Source organism: Lonchura striata, chromosome 3, assembly GCF_046129695.1.
Source record: "Lonchura striata isolate bLonStr1 chromosome 3, bLonStr1.mat, whole genome shotgun sequence".
NCBI lineage: Eukaryota > Metazoa > Chordata > Aves > Passeriformes > Estrildidae > Lonchura > Lonchura striata.
This window is the reverse complement of record NC_134605.1, coordinates 93,981,835-94,001,407: the sequence shown is the minus strand read 5'-3', so window position 1 is coordinate 94,001,407 and position 19,573 is coordinate 93,981,835. Positions and strand designations below refer to the sequence as shown.

The window sequence follows — 19,573 nt, the reverse complement described above, 5'->3', positions numbered from 1 at the left end:
TGTAGCACATAATACTAATCATTCTGCTCACTTCTTTCCAGACATTACTCTTCTTTGCCAGACCACATCCACAACCAGTTCTTCCCTGTGAGCAAGTAAGGATAGCTGACCATCTCCTCCAGAGAAAACTTTTTATACTCTTGTGAAACATACCTTTCTATTTCAAGCCAGTTTAACAGCCTTATTGTAGTTATGGCAAAATCTGGTTTTAGATAAATACAAAGCAATTCACACTCATTCTATACTTGTGCACAGAGCCTTTTACCCACAAGCAATATTATAGCTACCTCATTTTCCAGCTCCACCTATTGGCACACCATTCACATTCTACAACTTACTTGAAAAAAAATAGACTGTTACTCACTTGTTCAAATATTCATGTGCTATGTTTACTGCATAAACACACACAACATAATGCTCTTTTCCATGAAATTAACACAGTCTCTAAATTAATATTTGCCTTCTGATGGATCTGCTTTCCCCATGGGATTTCTGTTGCAGCACAAGGGCAGGATCATGTATTCCCACCAATCTCCATCTGCATTTCTAACAGCTGAGCGGAGCTACACCAGTAGAAATAATTTTATCACTATTTAAGAGACATTACATCAAAGACAGTTACAACTTACACTGAACTTTGATATTTACTACTGCTAAATGCTGTATCCAAGCATATACACCAAGACTATTTCTTGACTTTCACAGGACCTCAAGTGTTCCAGGTATCAAGTACCACTAGCCCTAGTGCTCAAATTCATCTGTTGTTATCAATACATGAAAAAAACAACATACTATACTGTTTGGAAATAAAGCAGCTATATTTAAAAGCATATTATCAGAAAAAATGACAATACAGTCTCACCTTGAAATGATTCACAGGGTGTAGTAGTCGATGTGCTAGCATCTGCTGATGAAATCTGAATATTATCCAAATTCTTTTCTTGAGATTTTGATCCAAGATTTTCAAGAACGACCTCCTCTTCTCTACTTGAGGTCTGAACAAGAGAAGATGATGAAGTTTCACCATAAAGTCTTTTCAGTAATTTCGCCAAGAACACTGCAGGGTAAGAAAACTTTTCTTAATAGGAAGAAATACAGTGTTTTAAAAATACTTTAAGACTTCAGAAAACCCAAAAACGAATTGATATGAGACAGTTTCCCTCATATTCCGTGGAAGTTTGTTTTGAGTAGTCTCCACCTCTCACAGGTGAAACTGAAAATAAATATATTTAAGTTCAAAACTTGAATCAGAAAAACAGCTTTAAAACACCAGAGTTCACTAGCACATTTAAAGTCCTCAATTTGACTAAATTTTGGCAATAAATTAACAGTACATTAACAGACTACATACACATTAATTTTTAGAACAAGATTCTTTCTATGCAAGTGTCACAAGGCTGCTCAAAATGCAGGTCTCTTCTGGCACAGAGACACCGCAATTGAATTACTCATTAAAATCAGTAAGCTACGATTTAATCACACAGAAAAGCCAGAAGTAGACAGCAGCAGAAACACATGGTAACCAGTTATTTCTCCAGAATTATCAGTATTCTTATACGCCTCTTCTTCTTATGGGCCCATTTCTGACGACACCAACAATCTGCTATGAGTTAGTCAAATGCAAGTATCATTTGATTAAAGAAATAAATGCCAATAATCTACTTATTAACAAAACCATTATCTTTTTAATATATACATGTTTACTTCAATAACTTAAAAAAAACATACTAAAGTATAAATTATTACTAGAAGTTTTTATCTATTGCAAAGCAACATCTCTAGTTTCATGAATTCTATGCAGTCAAGGGGATATGGCTGTATGTAGGGGTGGGAAAAAAGACATCTGGGGAAAAATGGTATCTATACTGCAACCTCAGATTTAATATACATTCTGTGGACACTGCACAAGCAACCTGCTGAGATTCATAATAAAATAATTCTGCCAAGAGAAAAGAAATTAAATTGTAAGAAAATGTATCCCACTGCAGCTTAGCAGAAAAACATTTTATCATCACATAATTTGTCAGTAAATTAATTCACAACTGAAAAAAATAAACCTTCATCCTTGAACCACCAGTCCTTGATAGCCAAACGGTAGCTCCAGTGCACCTTGGCAGCTATGCTTTCCCATGTAAATGCTTAACTACATGAGCGAATGGTTTGCTATGGGCTATGATTACAGTTTCCAGATAGACAGGCATGAACAAGTGACTGTGTGTTTTTGTAAAGTTCCCTTGCTGGGTTAGTCTACAGCTAGAAAGACAAAAATCCACAATTACTCTCCTCAGCTAAAGAAAAGTAGAGGGAAATAACCAGTGTAATGAGACACTGTTCACTGCCTTTTCCAGATATCTGACTCTTAAGCAAGTTATCCAAGAGGTTTATCCTGAATCCTTTCCCCAAGTGGTGCTACTAACACTACAGCATTTTAATAAACTACAGTATAGCCATTACTAAATGTCATGTTTAATGCCAATAGGCAGCCCAGCTGCTTGCTCACTTTCCTCCACATGGAATGGGGGAAAAGAATCAGAAAGATAGGATGGAGACTACTCATGGGTTGAGGTAAAGACAGTTTAATAGGTAAAGCAAAAGTCATGCACACAAGCAAGGCATGGAATTCATTCATCACTTCTCATGGGCAGTCAGTGTTCAGTCATCCCCAGGAAAGCAGGGTTCCATCACATACAATATTGACTTGGGAAGACAAATGTGCCCCACTTCCTCCTTCTCCTCCCAGCTCTGCATGCCGAGTATGACACTATATGGTGTGGGATACCCCTTGGGTCAGCTGAGGTGAGTTGTCCCAGCTGTGTCTCCTCCCAATTCCTTGTGCACTCCCTGTCTCCTCACAGGTAGGGTGGGGTGAGGAGAAAAGACCTTGACTCCATATAAGTGCTGCTCAACAATAACAAAAATATGCCTGAGTCATCAACACTATTTTCACCACAAATACAGAAAACACATCACCACAGGAGCTGTTATGAAGAAAATTAACTCTAGCACATCCATAACCAGTACACAGATTAACATTCAAGCACTTGTACTGAGGGAACTATTCTTCCAAAGCAAATGATCATTCACCTACTGATAAATCTAAATATGCAAATATAACTCCAAATCTGCTGAGAAGAGCAGCCTCCTCATAACCACACTAGATTTTATGCTCCCCACCTTGAAATCTGATATCCCTAGTCATTTCCCCCCAAATTACATCACGTTTTCCTTTCCATTTTTAAAATTGAGGGACTATATTCATACAAACAATAACATTAATTTAGAAAGCAAAATGAGATCTGCTGTGATACATTCATTCCTTCTAATTCCCATGGGGAGCTCTCCCTATCTTTAACACCTTTGCTTGAGAAAGCAAGCTGATAGAATGCCTGCCTTGGAGGGTATAAATACTGAGGAGGTTATTTTTTGATAAAAATCTCTTTTGCTCAGAAAGAAGTATCTAGATCAGGAACAGTGATAGATTAATGAAAGCAACATCCACTCGGCTGGCATTTTCAGCAGACACTGGAAGAAGCAGCAAGGTATGGAGTAAGGAAGCTCTTTACTGCCTGCAAAGTTTTCACATTTGTATCAGAGCATCTCAGCAATGACACAGGTCATCTCTTAAGATAACTAGTAATTTCCAAAAATCATAACAAAATAGAAGTGAGCAGTGTTGATACTTAGATATTACAAGGTTCTCATTTGAAACCTGATGTACTTCAAGCCTTCTGAAGACAGCAGGAAGCAATGAATCCCAGCAGTTCACCTTCCTCAGAATGAAGAATCAAAAAATCAGGTGAGTCGGGATGGACCCACAAGGATCACTGAGTCCAACTCCTGTCCCCGCACAGCACCATCCTCAAGAGTCACATCATGTGCCCAAAGCTTTGTCTAAATGATTCTTGAGCTCTGTCAGACTTGGTGCTGTGACCACTTCCCTGGGGAGCCTGTTCTAGTGCCAGACACCCTCTGGGTGAAGATATACTTTTACTGATATCCAACCTAAACCTCCCTCAAAACAACTTCAGGCCATTCCCTTGGGTCCTGTCACTGGTTGCCACAGAGAAGAGAACAGGGTCTGTCCCTTCTCTTCCCCTCACAAGGAAGCTGTAACTGCAATTAAGCCCCCCTCAGTCTTCTCCAGGCTGAACAGACCAAGTGCCCTCAGCTGCTCCTCACACAGCTTCCCCTCAAGGCCCTTCACCATCTTTGTAGGTCTCTTTTGGATGCTCTCTAATAGCTTAATATCTTATATTGTGGGTCTGAAACTGCCCCCAGCACTAAAGGTGAGGCTGCCCAAGTGCAGAGCAGAGCAGGACAGAATCAGAGAATCACAAAATAATGAGGTTGGAAGAGACCTCTAAGATCAAGTCCAACCTATGCCCTAACACCTCAACTAGACTATAGCACCAAGTGCCATGTCCAGTCTTTTTTTAAACACATCCAGAGATGGTGATTCTACCACTCCCTGAGAAGACAATTCCAGTACTTTATTATTCTTTTGGTGAACGATTTTTTCCTAATATCCAACCTATACCTTCCCTGACGCAGCTTGAGACTGTGTCCTCTTGTTCTGTCAGTTGCTGCCCAGTGGAAGAGACCGACCCCCACCTGTCTACAACCTCCCTTCAGGGACAATCCCCTCCCTTTCCCGCTGGCCATGCTGGGCCTGATGCCCCCCAGGACAGGGTTGGCCCTCCTGGCTGCCAGGGCACTGCTGGCTCATGTTCAGCTTGTCACTGACCAGGACCCCAAAGTCCCTTTCCATGGCACTGCTTTCTAGAATCTCACTCCCCAGTCTGTCTGTACAGTCAGGGCTGCCCCATGTCAGGCACAGAATACAGCACTTGTTAAACTTCCTGGTGTTTGCTCAGCCCTTTGAGGTCTCTCTGCAGGGCCTCCCTGCCCTAGAGGGAGCCAGCAGCTCCTCCCAGTTTTGTATTTTCTGAAGATTTGGTTACTATCCCTAGAATCACCAGAGAGTGCTGAAAAAACTGACTGCCTTATTGTAACTATTTGGAATCCTAAGGATATTCTATTCTGAATAAAGAATAAAACTCTGCCTGCAGCCCTCACATTTTGAACAAAGTGGTCCTCTTTTGAACAAAGAAATTAGACTCTGAGGAATACCCATTCTGTTATCCTCAGCAGCTTTGCATGCTCCAAAGCAGCACTCTGCTTTGCAATTATCAGTCTCAGAACTGAGCTACCAAAACATTTTTCAGATGACAAAGTAAGTTCTTTCCAGAAGGTTTTATCACTGCAATTATTTGAAAAAAGGTATCGTGTGATATCCATAAGCATTGGCTCAATCACAGGAGAATGGTCTTGCTGATGCTATAGAGCAGTTCTTGCCCTTGAAAACCTTTCATAAATCTGATGTCTCTGGTACTATTCAGCATCAGATATCAGTCCATTTGGCAAGTACTGCTCAAACCCTTAAAAATAACTACCCCTTAACAGAAAATTAGCAATAAAGGAAATTCAAACGAAAGTATCTACTACCAAAAATGTATCTTACCTATTAGAGTTTCAAAATGCAGTAAAACTTACTATCACCATAGCTATAGCATAGGCAAGTTAAAAACCATATGGTTATTTCTTGACTATGTCTTCCTGACACAAAATTGATGGAGAAACTGTACAGGTTCATGTAGGCTTTTGATTCTGATTAATTTTAAAAGAAAAAGAAATCACTTTCCAGCTGAAAACATGAAGCACTATTAAAATATTCCTACTGTAAGATGAGCTGAAGAAACACTGTAACACTTGACTTTCCAGGAATTCCTCAGTGACAAAAAGGAGTCATTATTTTCAGACATGAGAACAAGCTGAAAAAGGTACCAAACAAGTTCCATTGCTAATTCTTGACAATTCATGTCTGGAAAGAGTGAAGTACAAATACATCAGAAAACTGAAAAAGTACTCCGTGTCTACAGTTTGACATCACATAAGGAAAGCGAAGTGTAACTCTAAGAAATACAACAGAGAACACATGCTGACTACTGATACAAATTGTGAACATCCATGACCTTTCTACTACTAATTTTGCAAGAAGAATAAGGAGCCTGCTTCAAATAAATGCATTTTTGACCCCTATGTATTAAATTGAGACCTTGACTGAATTCATATTACAGATATAAGCAGACTGTCCACAAACACACTGAAATAGCACTGCAGATTTATGAACATTCTGGGATTGGCAACAGGACTTAGCATGACTTAAAACTCCATTAGGACTACAGACTGTAACAAAAGCATGCTGAAGAATTAAACAAATTAAGTTCTGAACAACATCAGAAATGTTCCTGTGCAGCAACAGCTTCCTCAAAAACATTTCTGTGAAGAATGCTTGCCACATACTTTTGGCTACTTGTCAACCATACTGTAAGTACCCCCACCACATTTCTCATTTGGTTGCCTCCTGCCTACTTAGGTGGAAGTTGGGCAGTAAAAACAAAGTAAAGTGGCATTGGAGCACTGAACTCTGTGAAGCTTGCAAGTTGCCCTACTTGGTCTCTGTCTCTCCTACAAACAGAAGCTTTCCAAAAATGGAAGAATCAGGAACTTCTTCTGAAACCATCCCATGTGCAAAATGTGCTAATATGCTATTTCTGCTACAGCAGAAGGAAAGATAGTACACCAGAATGGAAAAGGACAGAAAGAGCAGACAGAATGATAATCTTCATGCAGAACATATGGATAAGGCTTCATTAAAATGTTCACTTCATCTCTGTTAGTGAAGAATTACTCTCCAATATTCAAATAGATTTAAATCCCTGAAGTTTGGTTTTTTTTTTTTAATCATAAAAGTACCACATCTCCTATGAAGGGCAGAACGGGACAGTTACTTTAAAACATGATCATAAAAATCACAGAACTGTTAAGGCTGGAAGGGATCTCCAGACACCACCCAGTCTAATCCCAAAGCTCAGAACAGGATCAACTAGAGCAAACTGTGGAGGGCCTTGTCTAGTAGGGTATAACAATCCCATTGCACGGATCAGCTCTTCTTCCCTAATAATGGCTGGACACTCTTGACCAGAGATCTTCAAGGAATCACCCAAAAAAGAATGATTCTTGAAAAAGAGATGACTGTGTTTATCAGGACCCAGAGCAATGGAGTGTAAAAGCATTTTAAAAGACTGTTACAAACAGAAAATATTAGCTAGACTGCTATTCTTACCAGCTAGCAGGTGGAAGACTAATGATAACCTCAGGCCAGAAGCTGCTCATTCCTTTAAGCCATGCCCCACAAAGCTTATTTTCCTTTAACCATACAGGATAGTTTGAGTTTCATAGTTTGACTTTCTGGATTCTTTCTGAAGGAGTTGCTCAGCTGGCCAAATTGATGAACAATTATTTTGCTCTGTGTTTACTTGGCCTAGCACAGTGATTTTTGGGTCATGGCTTTGCAAACCTCACAAAGACAAAGGCATTGAGTTTGTATTTCAGCCACCAGGGCAAAATTCAGTCTGAAGTTATGCTGCCTGATGGCATGCAAGGTATCCTGTTTTGCCTGCAGATTAGACACCGCTCCAGAGACCTCAATGTACACAAGACACCAATTCTGCCAATGAGCCTCTGAGTGCCCAAAATGTACTCAGTAGAGATGATGGTGCACTGAGTACAGCCCCCTGTTAGAGAAAATGGAAACGAATACACAGAACCTCCAAGGATAATTAAATTTATTAACCTTGACCTAAACTTCCCAATACGAGCAAAAGACACATACACACACTGACCTCAGAAAAAAAAAAAAAACAAACCTCCAGTTATCGAGCCCCACAGCCAAAATGGCACAAGCAAAACAAAAAGGAATCAGCTGAAAGCTCAAAGACCCCAAACCATTGCTAGAAGTGGCAGAGACCAAAGGCTTGAATTAAGTCAAGAGAGCTTGTGTGTGTGCACAACATATTCTAGTTCTGAGGAAAATGAATAGCTATATAGTCATTAACGTCAAAATCCTCTGAGTAGGGATCACTTAGCTGCAGAGAAGATTCCCAGATTTGGGATACCAATTCAGCAACTACCAAAAGATTAAAATCAAGGAAGAAAGAGAGTAATTAACCACTACAAAACATGTATCATTTTCCCACTCCCCCTCATTTTTACCAAAAACATTCAAGCTATGCAGGGATATAAGAAAAAGAATGATGCAGTGACATGCAATTACATTCTGTGTAGCTTGACAGTTCAGATCATCTAAAAAGTGTATCCAACATCTAAGATGGGATGCTCCTGTTAAACTCAGGAGAAAGAAACAGAAAATGTGATTTTCTTGCTATCAGCAAGGTCAAAAGTTTTGCCAAGAGTGACGTATTTCCATTTCACCATGGATAGCGCATGCAAACCAAAGCAAAGCACTGTAGCAGTATCACGGGAATAACAAAATAGATCTTTCCAAGTGGGGAAAAAAATAGTGAAATATGTAGAATCCTAGCTGTGATCAATGTACAGTTTTAAGTACACAGGAATGGGTACAGTATTTTGCTTTGCATTCCCAGTCTGCAAGCAGTCCTCATCCTGCAGGCGAAGCTATGGTAACAGGCTCTTACAAGAGTAGCTAAAGGATAAAAAAAGGATAAAAAAGCAAGGACTGCAAGATCTGCAGCAGAAAATTCAGGCTGAAGCTGACTGCCTCTTTCAAGAGGCACTTGTAGACAAACACAGAAGCTAAAAGTTTACAAGATCTTGTGCTTAGTCAAAGAGGAGGCTGTTCTGCAGATCATTGACTACATCTTCAGTCTCCATACCTCAGACTGAATTGCATCTATCTATGAATTTACAGTGCTTCCTTCCAAACAGCACTACTATTTATGACATGCTTTCTCAAGGAAGACACCAAGTAATTTTTCAGCTTTATATTTCAGGATAGAATTCACTTGCATCTTAAGGCCAGAAAATGTACTACTCAATCTTGTTTGAATGACTGGGAGAAATACTTATACACCTACCTACACTGAGACTCAAAAACTTGTATCTCAATACTTTTAATATACTTCAAGACTCTAGAGGAACTCCATAATTCATATCAGGGGTTTTTCCAGTGTCTAATTGTCTTTGGCATAAGACATATACACACAGACTATGTTTGCTATTCAGATTTGAAAAACTTGACTGTTTTCAGCATTGGCTCTTTTTCTTCCTCTCCTTACTAGGTTAAGGAATCCGGCATTATACAGGAATATGTTTCCCATTGGAGATTGCCCTATTGGTTAGAAACCTTGATTCTGAAGTCTCTTTTGGCCTGGAAAGCATTCTCTCAGCCTCACACACCTTACTTTTAACTATCTGCCTTCGTCAAGAGAGCACTTTTTTTGAACAAAGGCTGTTCATCCCATTTCTCCCACAAGCTATGATAAATTGCTTGGTTGCTGTGAGGTTTTTCTGGCTTTGTTTTTTTAACTACAAAATTCCAAAACTAAGACTGAGTAGAAACACTACTGATATCAAAAAACTGATTATTTTAAACTTGACTAGCTCCTTAGACAATATTTTAGTTCTACAACACTTACAAAACTTTAGTGACATCTTAAAGGGAAAAAATTGTACAGGTCTTCACAGGATATCTACACAAGGTGGGAATGGTCCTCTTTACAAGTTTACAATTGGTCTCACTGACATTACACATAACAAATGGTTTTAACAGCTAAAGCTATTATTACATATTTAATGGTGAAAAGAATCCACATGTACTATTTGGGAATGAAATAATGGAAGATTTTAGTTGTATCCAAGGTCCAAGTGATAGTAAAAGGGTTTTAAAATCATGGGGATTAAGGGTTAAAAGGAAAAATAAGCTTAGTAGGCCCTGAGAAAATAAACACTCTAAGCACATGGAGAACTCGTACTTGCTAGAACTGCACCGTGTAGATAGTACATAATAATTGATATAATTGTTAGATGTGATGATTGTTTAGTACTTAAATATAATTACTGTTTAATCATAAGAATAATCATGAGAAACTCTGGTCAGTGACCTAGGAAAGATCACAAGAAACTCATATCAATGTATACAATAGAACAATGTAAGTTAAATAATTAATATGTCTGTTATGTAACGACAGAATATAAAATACGTTCAGCTCGAAAGCCATGTGGGAGTCAGATTTGGGTCTGTACCCCTGATTCCCAGAGCTCTTAATAAAAGCACCTGCATAAAATCATATCCCATGATTATGTGTTTTTCCGAACGCTAACACAAGAATTCTGTGCTTGAACTACTAGGTAACAGCTGCATCTCAGTATGGTTGTTAACCAAAATGTCACAGGGAGCTGCACAAGAAATATGGATGCTATCATTTTCTATGTAGTGTGTAATAGTAACTTCACAGTATCAAGGTTTGTCTCAAGACCACTGACATTATTCTCACTGCAATAGCATCTATTAGTCTTCAGCATCCCATAAGAAAAAAAAATCAGATGCTAATTGCCTTAATTTTACACTTGTCATATCCTTTATTACAGGTTTGAGAAACACAGTGGAAAAATATCCAGTTTTGTGCTCTAAGTTAGTAGTTGATAAAATATGTCTCCATTTATCTTTTTACTTAGCATTACTTTTTATAGCATATGGAAACCCACTTTGTTATCTAAAACTCAGTACTATAGAATTCTCCTGTCTGTGAGACAGCTTTTGAACAGCTCAAAGCAACTTATTTAAGCATATGGCACATATCAGTAAGACTGAAGGGGAGAAAAGGAAAAGAATATAGTGATTAAACACCCCATATCTATGTATTCACCTAAATTAAGCATTTAATACAAAGGGAGAGTTATTACAAAGAGAGATTGACCTGTGAGCTTCCAGACCAACACGGTTCATGGCAATTGCAGATACAAAACAGTAACTTATTGCTAGAAAAAGCCAATATTTATTTTCTCTTCCTAGCTTAAAAGAAACTTAATTCAGTTAGACCAAGCACAGTCTCTGTCACATTGCAGTTTCAAATCAGTAAGACTGGTCTTACTTACATCTGTTAGCAAATTCTACGTGACTGTGTAGTTCTACATGAATCTGACTAATAGATCATGCTATCCTGTCTCAACAAAGGTTTTAGAGATCTGTCAGCAGGCCACCTTAATTGCAGCCACAAGCTTCTAGACATCTAATAAACTTGACATGACAAAGATGATAAGAAGTTCGCAATGAGAACACCAGGATTTTGTTATGCTGTTCATAAGAACCCCATCTTCTTTGTAGTGAAACCCTGCAAAATGTGTATTGCTACTGCAGTCCTCAGAAAACAGCATCTTCACTATAGTTTCAATTTGTGCATCCATCTTCTACAAAAACTTAAAAATATGTTTCTCATACTGCACCTTTTCTTACTTGGCAAAATCAGACCTCACTGAAAACATCTAAAGGTGTCTCACAAACCCTTACCAAAGCTCAACTTTGGTGACTATTATTATTTATCATAATTCTGGCCACTGAGTTGAGCCAACTGTAACCTACAGCTGCACAAGACTGTCAGCAGTGCCCTGGCAGCCAGGAGAGCCCACTGTGGTCTGGAGGGCATCAGGCACAGTGGGGCAAGGGAGGCGATTGTCCTGCTCTGCGCTGCTGCAGCCCCATCTCAAATCCTGCCTGCCGTTTTAAATGCTACAATATAAGAAATATAGAAAGCAGTTAGTATCCAGAAGAGACCTACAAAGATGGTGAAGGGCCTTGAGGGGAAGCCGTATGAGGAGTTGGCTTAGGGCACTTGGCCTGCTCAGCCTGGAGAAAACTGAGAGAAGACCTCACTGCAGCTTCTGTGAGAGGAAGAGGAGGAGCACACCCTGATCTCTTCTCTGTAGTCACTAGTGACAGGACATGAGGGAATGGCCGGAAGCTGTGTCAGGGGAGGTTTAGGTTGGGCATCAGGAAAAGATTCTTCACTCAGAGTGTGGTTGGGCACGGGAACAGTTCCCAAGGGAAGAGGTCACAGCACGAAGTGTTTGGACAGCTTGGGCAAATGTGTGTGCAATCTTGCAGACGGTGCTGTGCAGGGACAGGAACGATGTTTCTGTCAAGGCAGGACGGGAATGAGAAGACTGACTAGAAGGTTGCATGAGAGTGAAACTCTGATTTATTCAAAATACACTGCTCTTTTATACAGAGCTTTGTGAGGACCAACTCCATTGGTTCTGAAGTGAAAACAACTCGCAACATTGGTGCAAAGTGCTTGACACACAGTGATAGAACTTAACTATAAACAATGTGAAAAACAAGAGAGAAAGAATTATTTACATTCTTCTCCAGCTCTTTCCCAGACTTTTTGCCTGGCTAGAAACTCTCAGAGTTCTACATTTAATCACAAAAACCCAGCTATTTGTAATTTAGCCAACTACAATCCAAACAGAATCTATATCTTGGTAAGCTGTAATAAATCTTTGGTCACACTTTGGGGGGAAGCAAGAGACTGCTCACAAAGGAAAAAAAAAAAAAAAAAAGTAATGTCAGGCATCAAATGCCATTTGCAATTAGTATTTCCCTTACTAATAAACATATATGATGAAAGAAAACACACCTACTTAAAAAAAAAAAAAGGTGCCTATCTTTTTTCCCAGGAAAACATCAAAGTACGTGTCAAAAAATTATGTTGAGCTTGAAAAACAAAAATAAGAAAAGGATTTGAATAACCTCAAGATCTCTAAAAAAATCAATGCTTCTCTGAAACTGGAAAAAGGGAAGAAATGGTATGCTTTTCTGCAAGAATGAAGATGCTTAATATGTGATATAGCCATTCAAAAAAAACCACCAGCAAAGCAAAAAAAACCCCAAAACTAAGGAACTGCAATCTCATTTCAACAGCCATTATAATCCTGCCCCAAGTCACCTGAGAGATGAAAACAGTACTCCTTGAAGCAAGTCTCTATTTAAAACCATTTGTTGCTGATGTCTATTAAGTGTCCACATCTGTTTTACCATTTAATCTCTCCAGTAGGAAGTCTCCTGCTGTCCCACTAGATCATCCCTTGTACAGCACAATTTTTCTATCTCTTTTTACTAGCAACTAATAATGTACACCACACCTTCATCAATACCTTAACTCTACCTTTCAGCAGCTGGAACATCACTCTCTATACAATCCTTTATGAAAGTGCTATTTTGGGCTGGCACAAACTTTCAAGAATGATGACTAAAGATTTCAAGATGCAATTGTCAATGTTTAACAGCAACAAATTAGGAGTTCAGCTGTCCCAGACAGGATCAATACTTTGTTGGTAACACACAGCAGTAGTACCTCTAGCCCTGTCACGAATCACTGGTACATGAGCAAATAAAAAACAAAAAGCCCCACAAAACTAAAAAAAAAAAATAAAAAAAAAGCGCAGCATTTTCTCAACTACTTCTGTCATACCCTTTCCTGGCAGAGTGAAGTGCATTTCACTTAACTGCTCTACTGGCTTTTCACTATTTAGATTCTCTTCACTGACAATTAGACCCATGACCTACAAGCTGTTGACCATCCCATTTATTCTGTATTATGACCCAGTCCCAAACAAAATAAAAAGCTTTGCTGTTCTATTGTAATGCAGACAAAAGTCTCTCTTCAGCATTTCAACGTACCCTTACAAAAAAGAGCAAACCTAACATTAAAGAGAAGCAGCTAAACCTTCTTTGTCAGCTCTTTTATAGGACATCTGTCCTTTCAAAAATACATATAGTTTCACAACAGAAAGTTAACAGTTTTGATACATGCTATGGCTGCAGAGGCTGATCAGATGAGGTTCTAAACTCTTCCAGTTTTATTATTTCCTCACAGGGAAGCATATGACATCCTTGTATTTCTCACTGTATTTTCTTCCCAATCTGAAGTCATGGCTCCTTAGAGTGGCTGAATAAAACATGAGCGATTTCCACTTCTACATAGTAAAGTCAGATACTAAGCATAATCACTCCAGCTTTCTCTGACATGCTACCAAAACAAGTAGCTCTTTATCTGACCTTCAGTTTTAAACAGATTAAGAGCTTTAGAATTCAGTTCCCCCATTCTCAGCTCTAGAGCCATGCACTCATTCACAAGTGCATGAACTCACTCTTCCTGATTCACTTTCTTCCAGAAAACATCAATTTGTAATTCACATCCCCAAAGCCCCAAAGCGTAGAAGCAAAACAGGTACTCCTCACTTTCTCACAACGAATCTGCATCTAAACCACAGAGAACACTACCGTGTATTTAAACCTCCTTCAAACGATCTCTACTTGCAGACCGTCAGCAAGTAGCTTAAACATTAACTCTTGTTGATCAGTTTCGCTCTCAAATTGTTATCCTCCCATGAAGTATTCCAGTTTCAAGATGCTGGAACTGTCTGTAAACGCCAAAGCTAAGCACAGGATGCAAGCCTTCAGTTCTCTCGCAGCTCAGCTCTACTCGAGACCCCTTAAGAATGAGATATTACTTATGGAACACCTGTAATTTGAATATTGCGTTCTTCCTCTGCCGTATCTTATAAAACATTTACATAAACGGAATAGACTGAAGCTGTGCTTCAGATATTTTATTCTTTGCAAGCACAGTACCACAGTTATTTTAGAAGCGAGTTAACTCACTTTAAATAAGCTGAAATAGTGGGTCACCAACAAGTAAGCACACGCATACGTGGGTATTGAAGAAAAAAGGTGTCATCTTAAAATACTTTGTGATTAGAGAAGTAAATTTTATTTACTCTCTCCCAGCCCCCAGGAAATTCGGCAACAGCACCCGCCCGGCCGTCCGAGCCAGCGGGGCCGGTCGGGAGGCCGGCAGGGCTCGGTCCCCGCGGCCCCGCGCACCCAGAGCCCCGCCTGCAAGGCGGGCAGGCTCCGCTGAGGCCCCCGCTGTCCATCCGCCTCCCGCCGCCGGGCTCGCCCCGCGTCCTTCTCGCCGCTTCCCCCGCGGGAGCGGAACCGGCGAGTCCCGCGGCGCGCCCGGAACACCGCGGGGCTGAGGGCGGCTGAGGGCAGCCGCGCCCGCGGCCGCCGCCGCCCCTCGCTCCCTCCTTCCCCAGCCCCGGTAGCAGCGCGGCGGAACCACCACCCTCCAGCCCCCACGGCGCTGGCTCACCGTCCCTCCTGCTCGCGGCCATGGCCCCGCGGCCTCCCGGAGACACGGGCACGGCCCCGCGCCCGCTCTCCTCCCCGTTGGCCGCCGCGCCCGTCGGTCCCGGCGCGGGCGCCGCCATTGGCGGAGTGCGGCAGGCCGCGCGGCCGCGCCGCTCGCTGGCCCCGCCCCTCCCGCCCCTCCTCGGCGGGCGCGATGCCCGCGGGCTCCGGCAGGGGGCGCGCGGCTGCGCAGAGCCGGCGGGGGCGCCCCTGCCGCGCGCGCGGGAGCGAGGGCGGGGGTGCGCGCGGGGCGCGAGGGGCGGGGGGAGCGGCGCGCGGCGGGCGGGCGAGCGGCGCGCGGCGGCCCCGGCGGGTGAGCGGCGCCGGGGGACGCTGGGCGCGCGCCGCTGCTCCCGCTCGCGGCGTCTCCTCAGCCCCGACCCGCCGCAGCCCGCACCCGCCGCGTTAATAATGCACTAGAATGTCAGCGCTGAAAAAGGTACGGAGGGAGAAGAGGCAGGGGAAGGGGCCGCCGTCGGGGCGGCAGGCGCGCCGGGCTGCTCGCGGGGCGCCTCCGCACAAGCAGCGGAGGGAACGGGCGGGTGCCGGTGCCGCGGGTCCCCGCGGGGACCGCACCGTCGGGGACGGGCGCCTGGGCAGCGGGGCGAGGGTGCGCCAGCCGCGCCGTCGGTTGTGGTGCCATCCCCATCACCGGCGCGTCCCGGTGTCGCCGTGGCGAGGGTCTCGCCTCGGTACAGCCCGGGCAGGACGGCTGCGCGGCGGAGCGCCCGCTGTCTGGCACCCTCCCGTGTGACCGGTGTGGTCGGAGGGAGCGGCGGGGAGGGGGATGCTGTGCGCGGAGCCGCAGTGCTGGGGCGATTTAAATTTTGGCAGCGCGTGATTCTGGGGCTGCCCTGCGAGGAGGGGCCGGGGAGCCGGGGCTGGCGGCGCACCGCCGCCCGCTCCGCTCCCCGCTTTCCCTTCCCGGCCGCCGTGCCTCCCCGGGAAGGGTGCGGGTACGTCGGAGGGGCCGCGCTGCTCCGCCAGGCTTGTCCCAGTCCTCCGGAGGGACGGCCCGGCCCCCAGGGGCGGTGGGGCGGCATCTCGGCAGCCGAGGAGGGGCGGGCGGGCAGCAGGTGAGTCCTGCACGGTCCCCGCACCGGCTCTGCGCGTCTGCCACGCCGCGGGCGCGCCCCCGGAGCGCGGGGGTGGGCGCCCGGCGCATCTGCTGCGCTGTCCTCGGTCACCGGCGCGATCATGGGTGGCTCTCGCCACTCAAAGGCCGGCGTTCGCGGGCGGGTTGTCTGAGCGCCTCCGCGGCCGCTTGAAACACCGTCTGCCGGAGAAATAAAATAATTACCCAGTGTCATAATGAGAGCGCGGCGCGCCCCAGCCCGCCTCGCCTCCCGGAGCGGAGCCGGCAAACCGCCCGGCGGCCGCCACCGTCGGGGCGGGCGGTCCCCGCCAGCCGACCCGACCTGCTGCTGTGGGGCCAGTACGGATCGGCCCGGGGCGAGGGAGTGGGGAGACCCTTCCAGCCGGCGGGAGGTGCAGAAAAGGGGCTTTCTTTTACCGCCCCGCTTTCTGTCGCCTTCGTAACCTAATTCCTGCCACCGCTGGTGTCCCAGTTCTAACATCGGTGCCGGTGCCGTACTGCTTGGCGTTTAGCCATAAATCCATTTATAAGTGCTTCGGCCTCAACTTCCCTCAAACTTAAAGGGTTCTAATTTATGGCGACAACCTACTGTTTGTTTCCAATTTTGCTTCATTACGGCACATTCTTACACAGGCTTAATGTGCCTTGGGAGCAGGTGATACTTGAATCTCTTCCAAATTAAAGCCCTGAGAAGGGGACCAAATGCTGCCGTCTCCTTAGGTGGTGTTCGCCCAAGATCACGGCTGTAAAAACAAGTGCCCTTCTTAGCCCTAGAGTGTTTTGTAACCATTTTTTTTTTATTATTTGTATCTCTGCTTCACAGTAGCAACATAAGCGGAGCACTAACAAAATATAAAACACTGGATAGCTCCAGCTATTTAGGGAGTAGATGGCTGCAAGCGGGCGTCCTGCGAGGAGCAATGGTCACCTCACTGTGACTGAGTGCGGCCCAAGTGCAGATGATGGGGAAATCTCATGTGGAGTCTTAGTAACTGAATGTTTTCTACTGTGGGAGTGTCAAGGGGGCATACTGATGGTACTGAAAATTTTAAAAAGCAGCTCGAGGTAGACTAGAGGATGGATGGTAATATTTTATAATGCACGTGTATTTGAGGTATCAGCTGTTCACATCTCTGATTTGTTGCATTTCCATCTTTGTGTTTTATCTGGAAAACAGGTAAAATAGGAAGAGTAGAAGTTTTATATTTCTGTGCTTTCCGCAACATAGCAATACTTTCAAGTAATTTCCATATGGTTTGCACAAAACCCTTCATTTGAGAACTGCGAGTTTTAATGTTACTGTCTGTAGCTATTTTTACGGTGCTAAGCTGATCATATCATTTATGTTTCAAAGGTTCTTCCCCCTATCATTTTGCATGCTTTTCAAAATGTGTGTTATGTGGTTAAAATGGACTTGGACAATGTTTAATAGTTTCATGAATTACAATGTTATACATTAGAGATTTAATTCTGAGTGCTCGAGGCAGACCCTGTGTTATCTGACATTCCTAAGTTAAAGAATGTATTTATTATGCCATTGTTCAATAACACATGAACTAAAATCTAGGATTGTCAAATAAATTTGTTGATTTAATTTTTTTTTAGCTTTTCATTTTAGTACTATGAAGTGCTATTTGCATTTAGTCAGTCATATATCTAGTTTGCACTGAAATGGTATAGGGCATACCTCTAATAACTTTTTAGAATTTTCAGTCCTTCTGAAATTAGTTTAAATTCCTGGTGCAAACTGAAATTATACTTAGAGTGAAGTCATAAGTTCTGTAAGCAAGCATTTAACAATCAGCAAACATAGGCTGCTCTTGACAGAGTTATTCAGGAGAATGTGTTTTGTCTATGTAACACATAAAATCACAGTCAAACACAAGACTTGCTGGATTGGTAATGGTAATAACATAATGACTTAATGGGATTGGGAATTCACATTTGTGTACGGCAGGATCCCACAAATATTAATGACTGTTTGCAATTAATAACTGTTGGCAGTGCCAAGCTGTTGGTAACAAAGTTACAAAAGCAAGTTACAAAAAATTTCAAGGTCCATTGTGACAAACAAAAAGTAATATTCTAAATTAATTCCAATACGTGAAACAATTTATTTCAATAGTAATTGATACATGTGATATAAGAAACATATCCCTGAATAGATGGATTCATACCTGATCCTGAGGAAAGCTTGCATGTCCAGTTTCCACTCTGTCTGAACATCAAGCAGCATTCTGCCCAGAGGGCACCCTCTGCAAGCTCCCCTGAACATTGCTGTCCTGGTCCACTTATAATGTCACAGCTGTGAAAGGGTTTTTTGACAGCAGATGTTCTAATAGGAAATATTTGTAGATGCAGTCTGGATGACTGAATTTCAGCTTGATTGTGAGCTTTGCCTGGCTAAATGGTGGACTTTGGTGTAATCATTAGCATGGATTTTTTGTGCCTTAACAAGGGTGGTAAAATGCTATTTTACACCTGCCTTTGGCAAGAACTTTTTTTCCCTGTTTGTAATTACACATAGTCAAAGCAATTTCCTTGTATAACTATGATATTCCTATGAGAAGTTTTAGTAATAAAAAGAACATAACCCCTCAAATAACCTCCTGTTTTTATATGAGGTATAACATTGGGGGACCTTTGAATATGCATCAGTTAGACAAAAACAGCTGTTTTGGTTCTACTCCATGAACAAGACAAGTCTTATTTGCTGCTTCACTTAATCAGTACAGTGAATTTGTTTATATCTAACCATGCATGGTGAATGAGAGGACCACTAATGCAGAAAGTCAGTCTTAGCCCATCAATTGTGACTGTATTTAAGGAAGACTTTCAGTTCTTAGAAATGTATTACATGGGCCAAAATATCCCATTGAATTGAAAATGTTCTGTTTGCTAAATGGGTAGTTTTGTTTGAATAGCTACAGGAAAAAAATATACACATATTAGTTCAGTTTGCCTTGCAAAAATTCATAGTCATCCACGAACCATATGGCTTTCTTACCTCTAGTAGAGAAATAGCTCTCAGCATGGCAGATACAGTATGTCAACAGCTATGATCAAATATAAGTAGAAGTGGGCATGGATGAATCAGAATCTCTTTTAAAGTAGACTTGTTGGAGAACACAACTTCCCATAATTCAGTCCATATATATCTCCATTATAGAACTACATTTCCCAGAACAGATTATAGTTCATCGCAACTACTTTCTGTTGGAGAGGCTGAAATGATTCATTAAGGTAAAATAAGTACTCTTCCCATGATATTTATTTAGAAAATGTCAAGTAGCAGTTTATTCATTTAGTACATGCTTGGTTGTGACGAGAGGATAGAAATCACTGCAGTTAGATTTCTCAATCAGTATTTCCACGCATGCATATATATTTGGTCTCACTTT

General features: G+C 42.6%; 2 protein-coding genes across 9 annotated transcripts in view; one reads left to right on the top strand and one right to left on the bottom strand.

Annotated features, from left to right (window-relative positions):
- The window catches only part of ERICH1 (glutamate rich 1), a 91,970-nt gene extending 76,798 nt beyond the window's left edge, over window positions 1–15,172 (bottom strand). For all 4 annotated transcript variants that reach the window (XM_077782393.1, XM_077782394.1, XM_021551273.3 and 1 more), the window contains exons 1-2: window positions 15,039–15,172; window positions 863–1,057 (exon numbers count right to left, since the gene is read on the bottom strand). In XM_077782393.1, coding sequence (XP_077638519.1) covers window positions 863–1,057; window positions 15,039–15,156 — 313 coding nt within the window. In that variant the 5' untranslated portion in view covers window positions 15,157–15,172. The remainder of the gene's footprint in view (window positions 1–862; window positions 1,058–15,038) is intronic.
- Window positions 15,173–15,382: 210 nt separating this feature from the next.
- DLGAP2 (DLG associated protein 2) overlaps window positions 15,383–19,573 on the top strand; it is a 450,475-nt gene continuing 446,284 nt past the window's right edge. For all 5 annotated transcript variants that reach the window (XM_021551147.2, XM_021551145.2, XM_021551158.2 and 2 more), the window contains exon 1: window positions 15,383–15,515. In XM_021551147.2, the coding sequence (XP_021406822.2) occupies window positions 15,498–15,515 (18 nt within the window). In that variant the 5' untranslated portion in view covers window positions 15,383–15,497. The remainder of the gene's footprint in view (window positions 15,516–19,573) is intronic.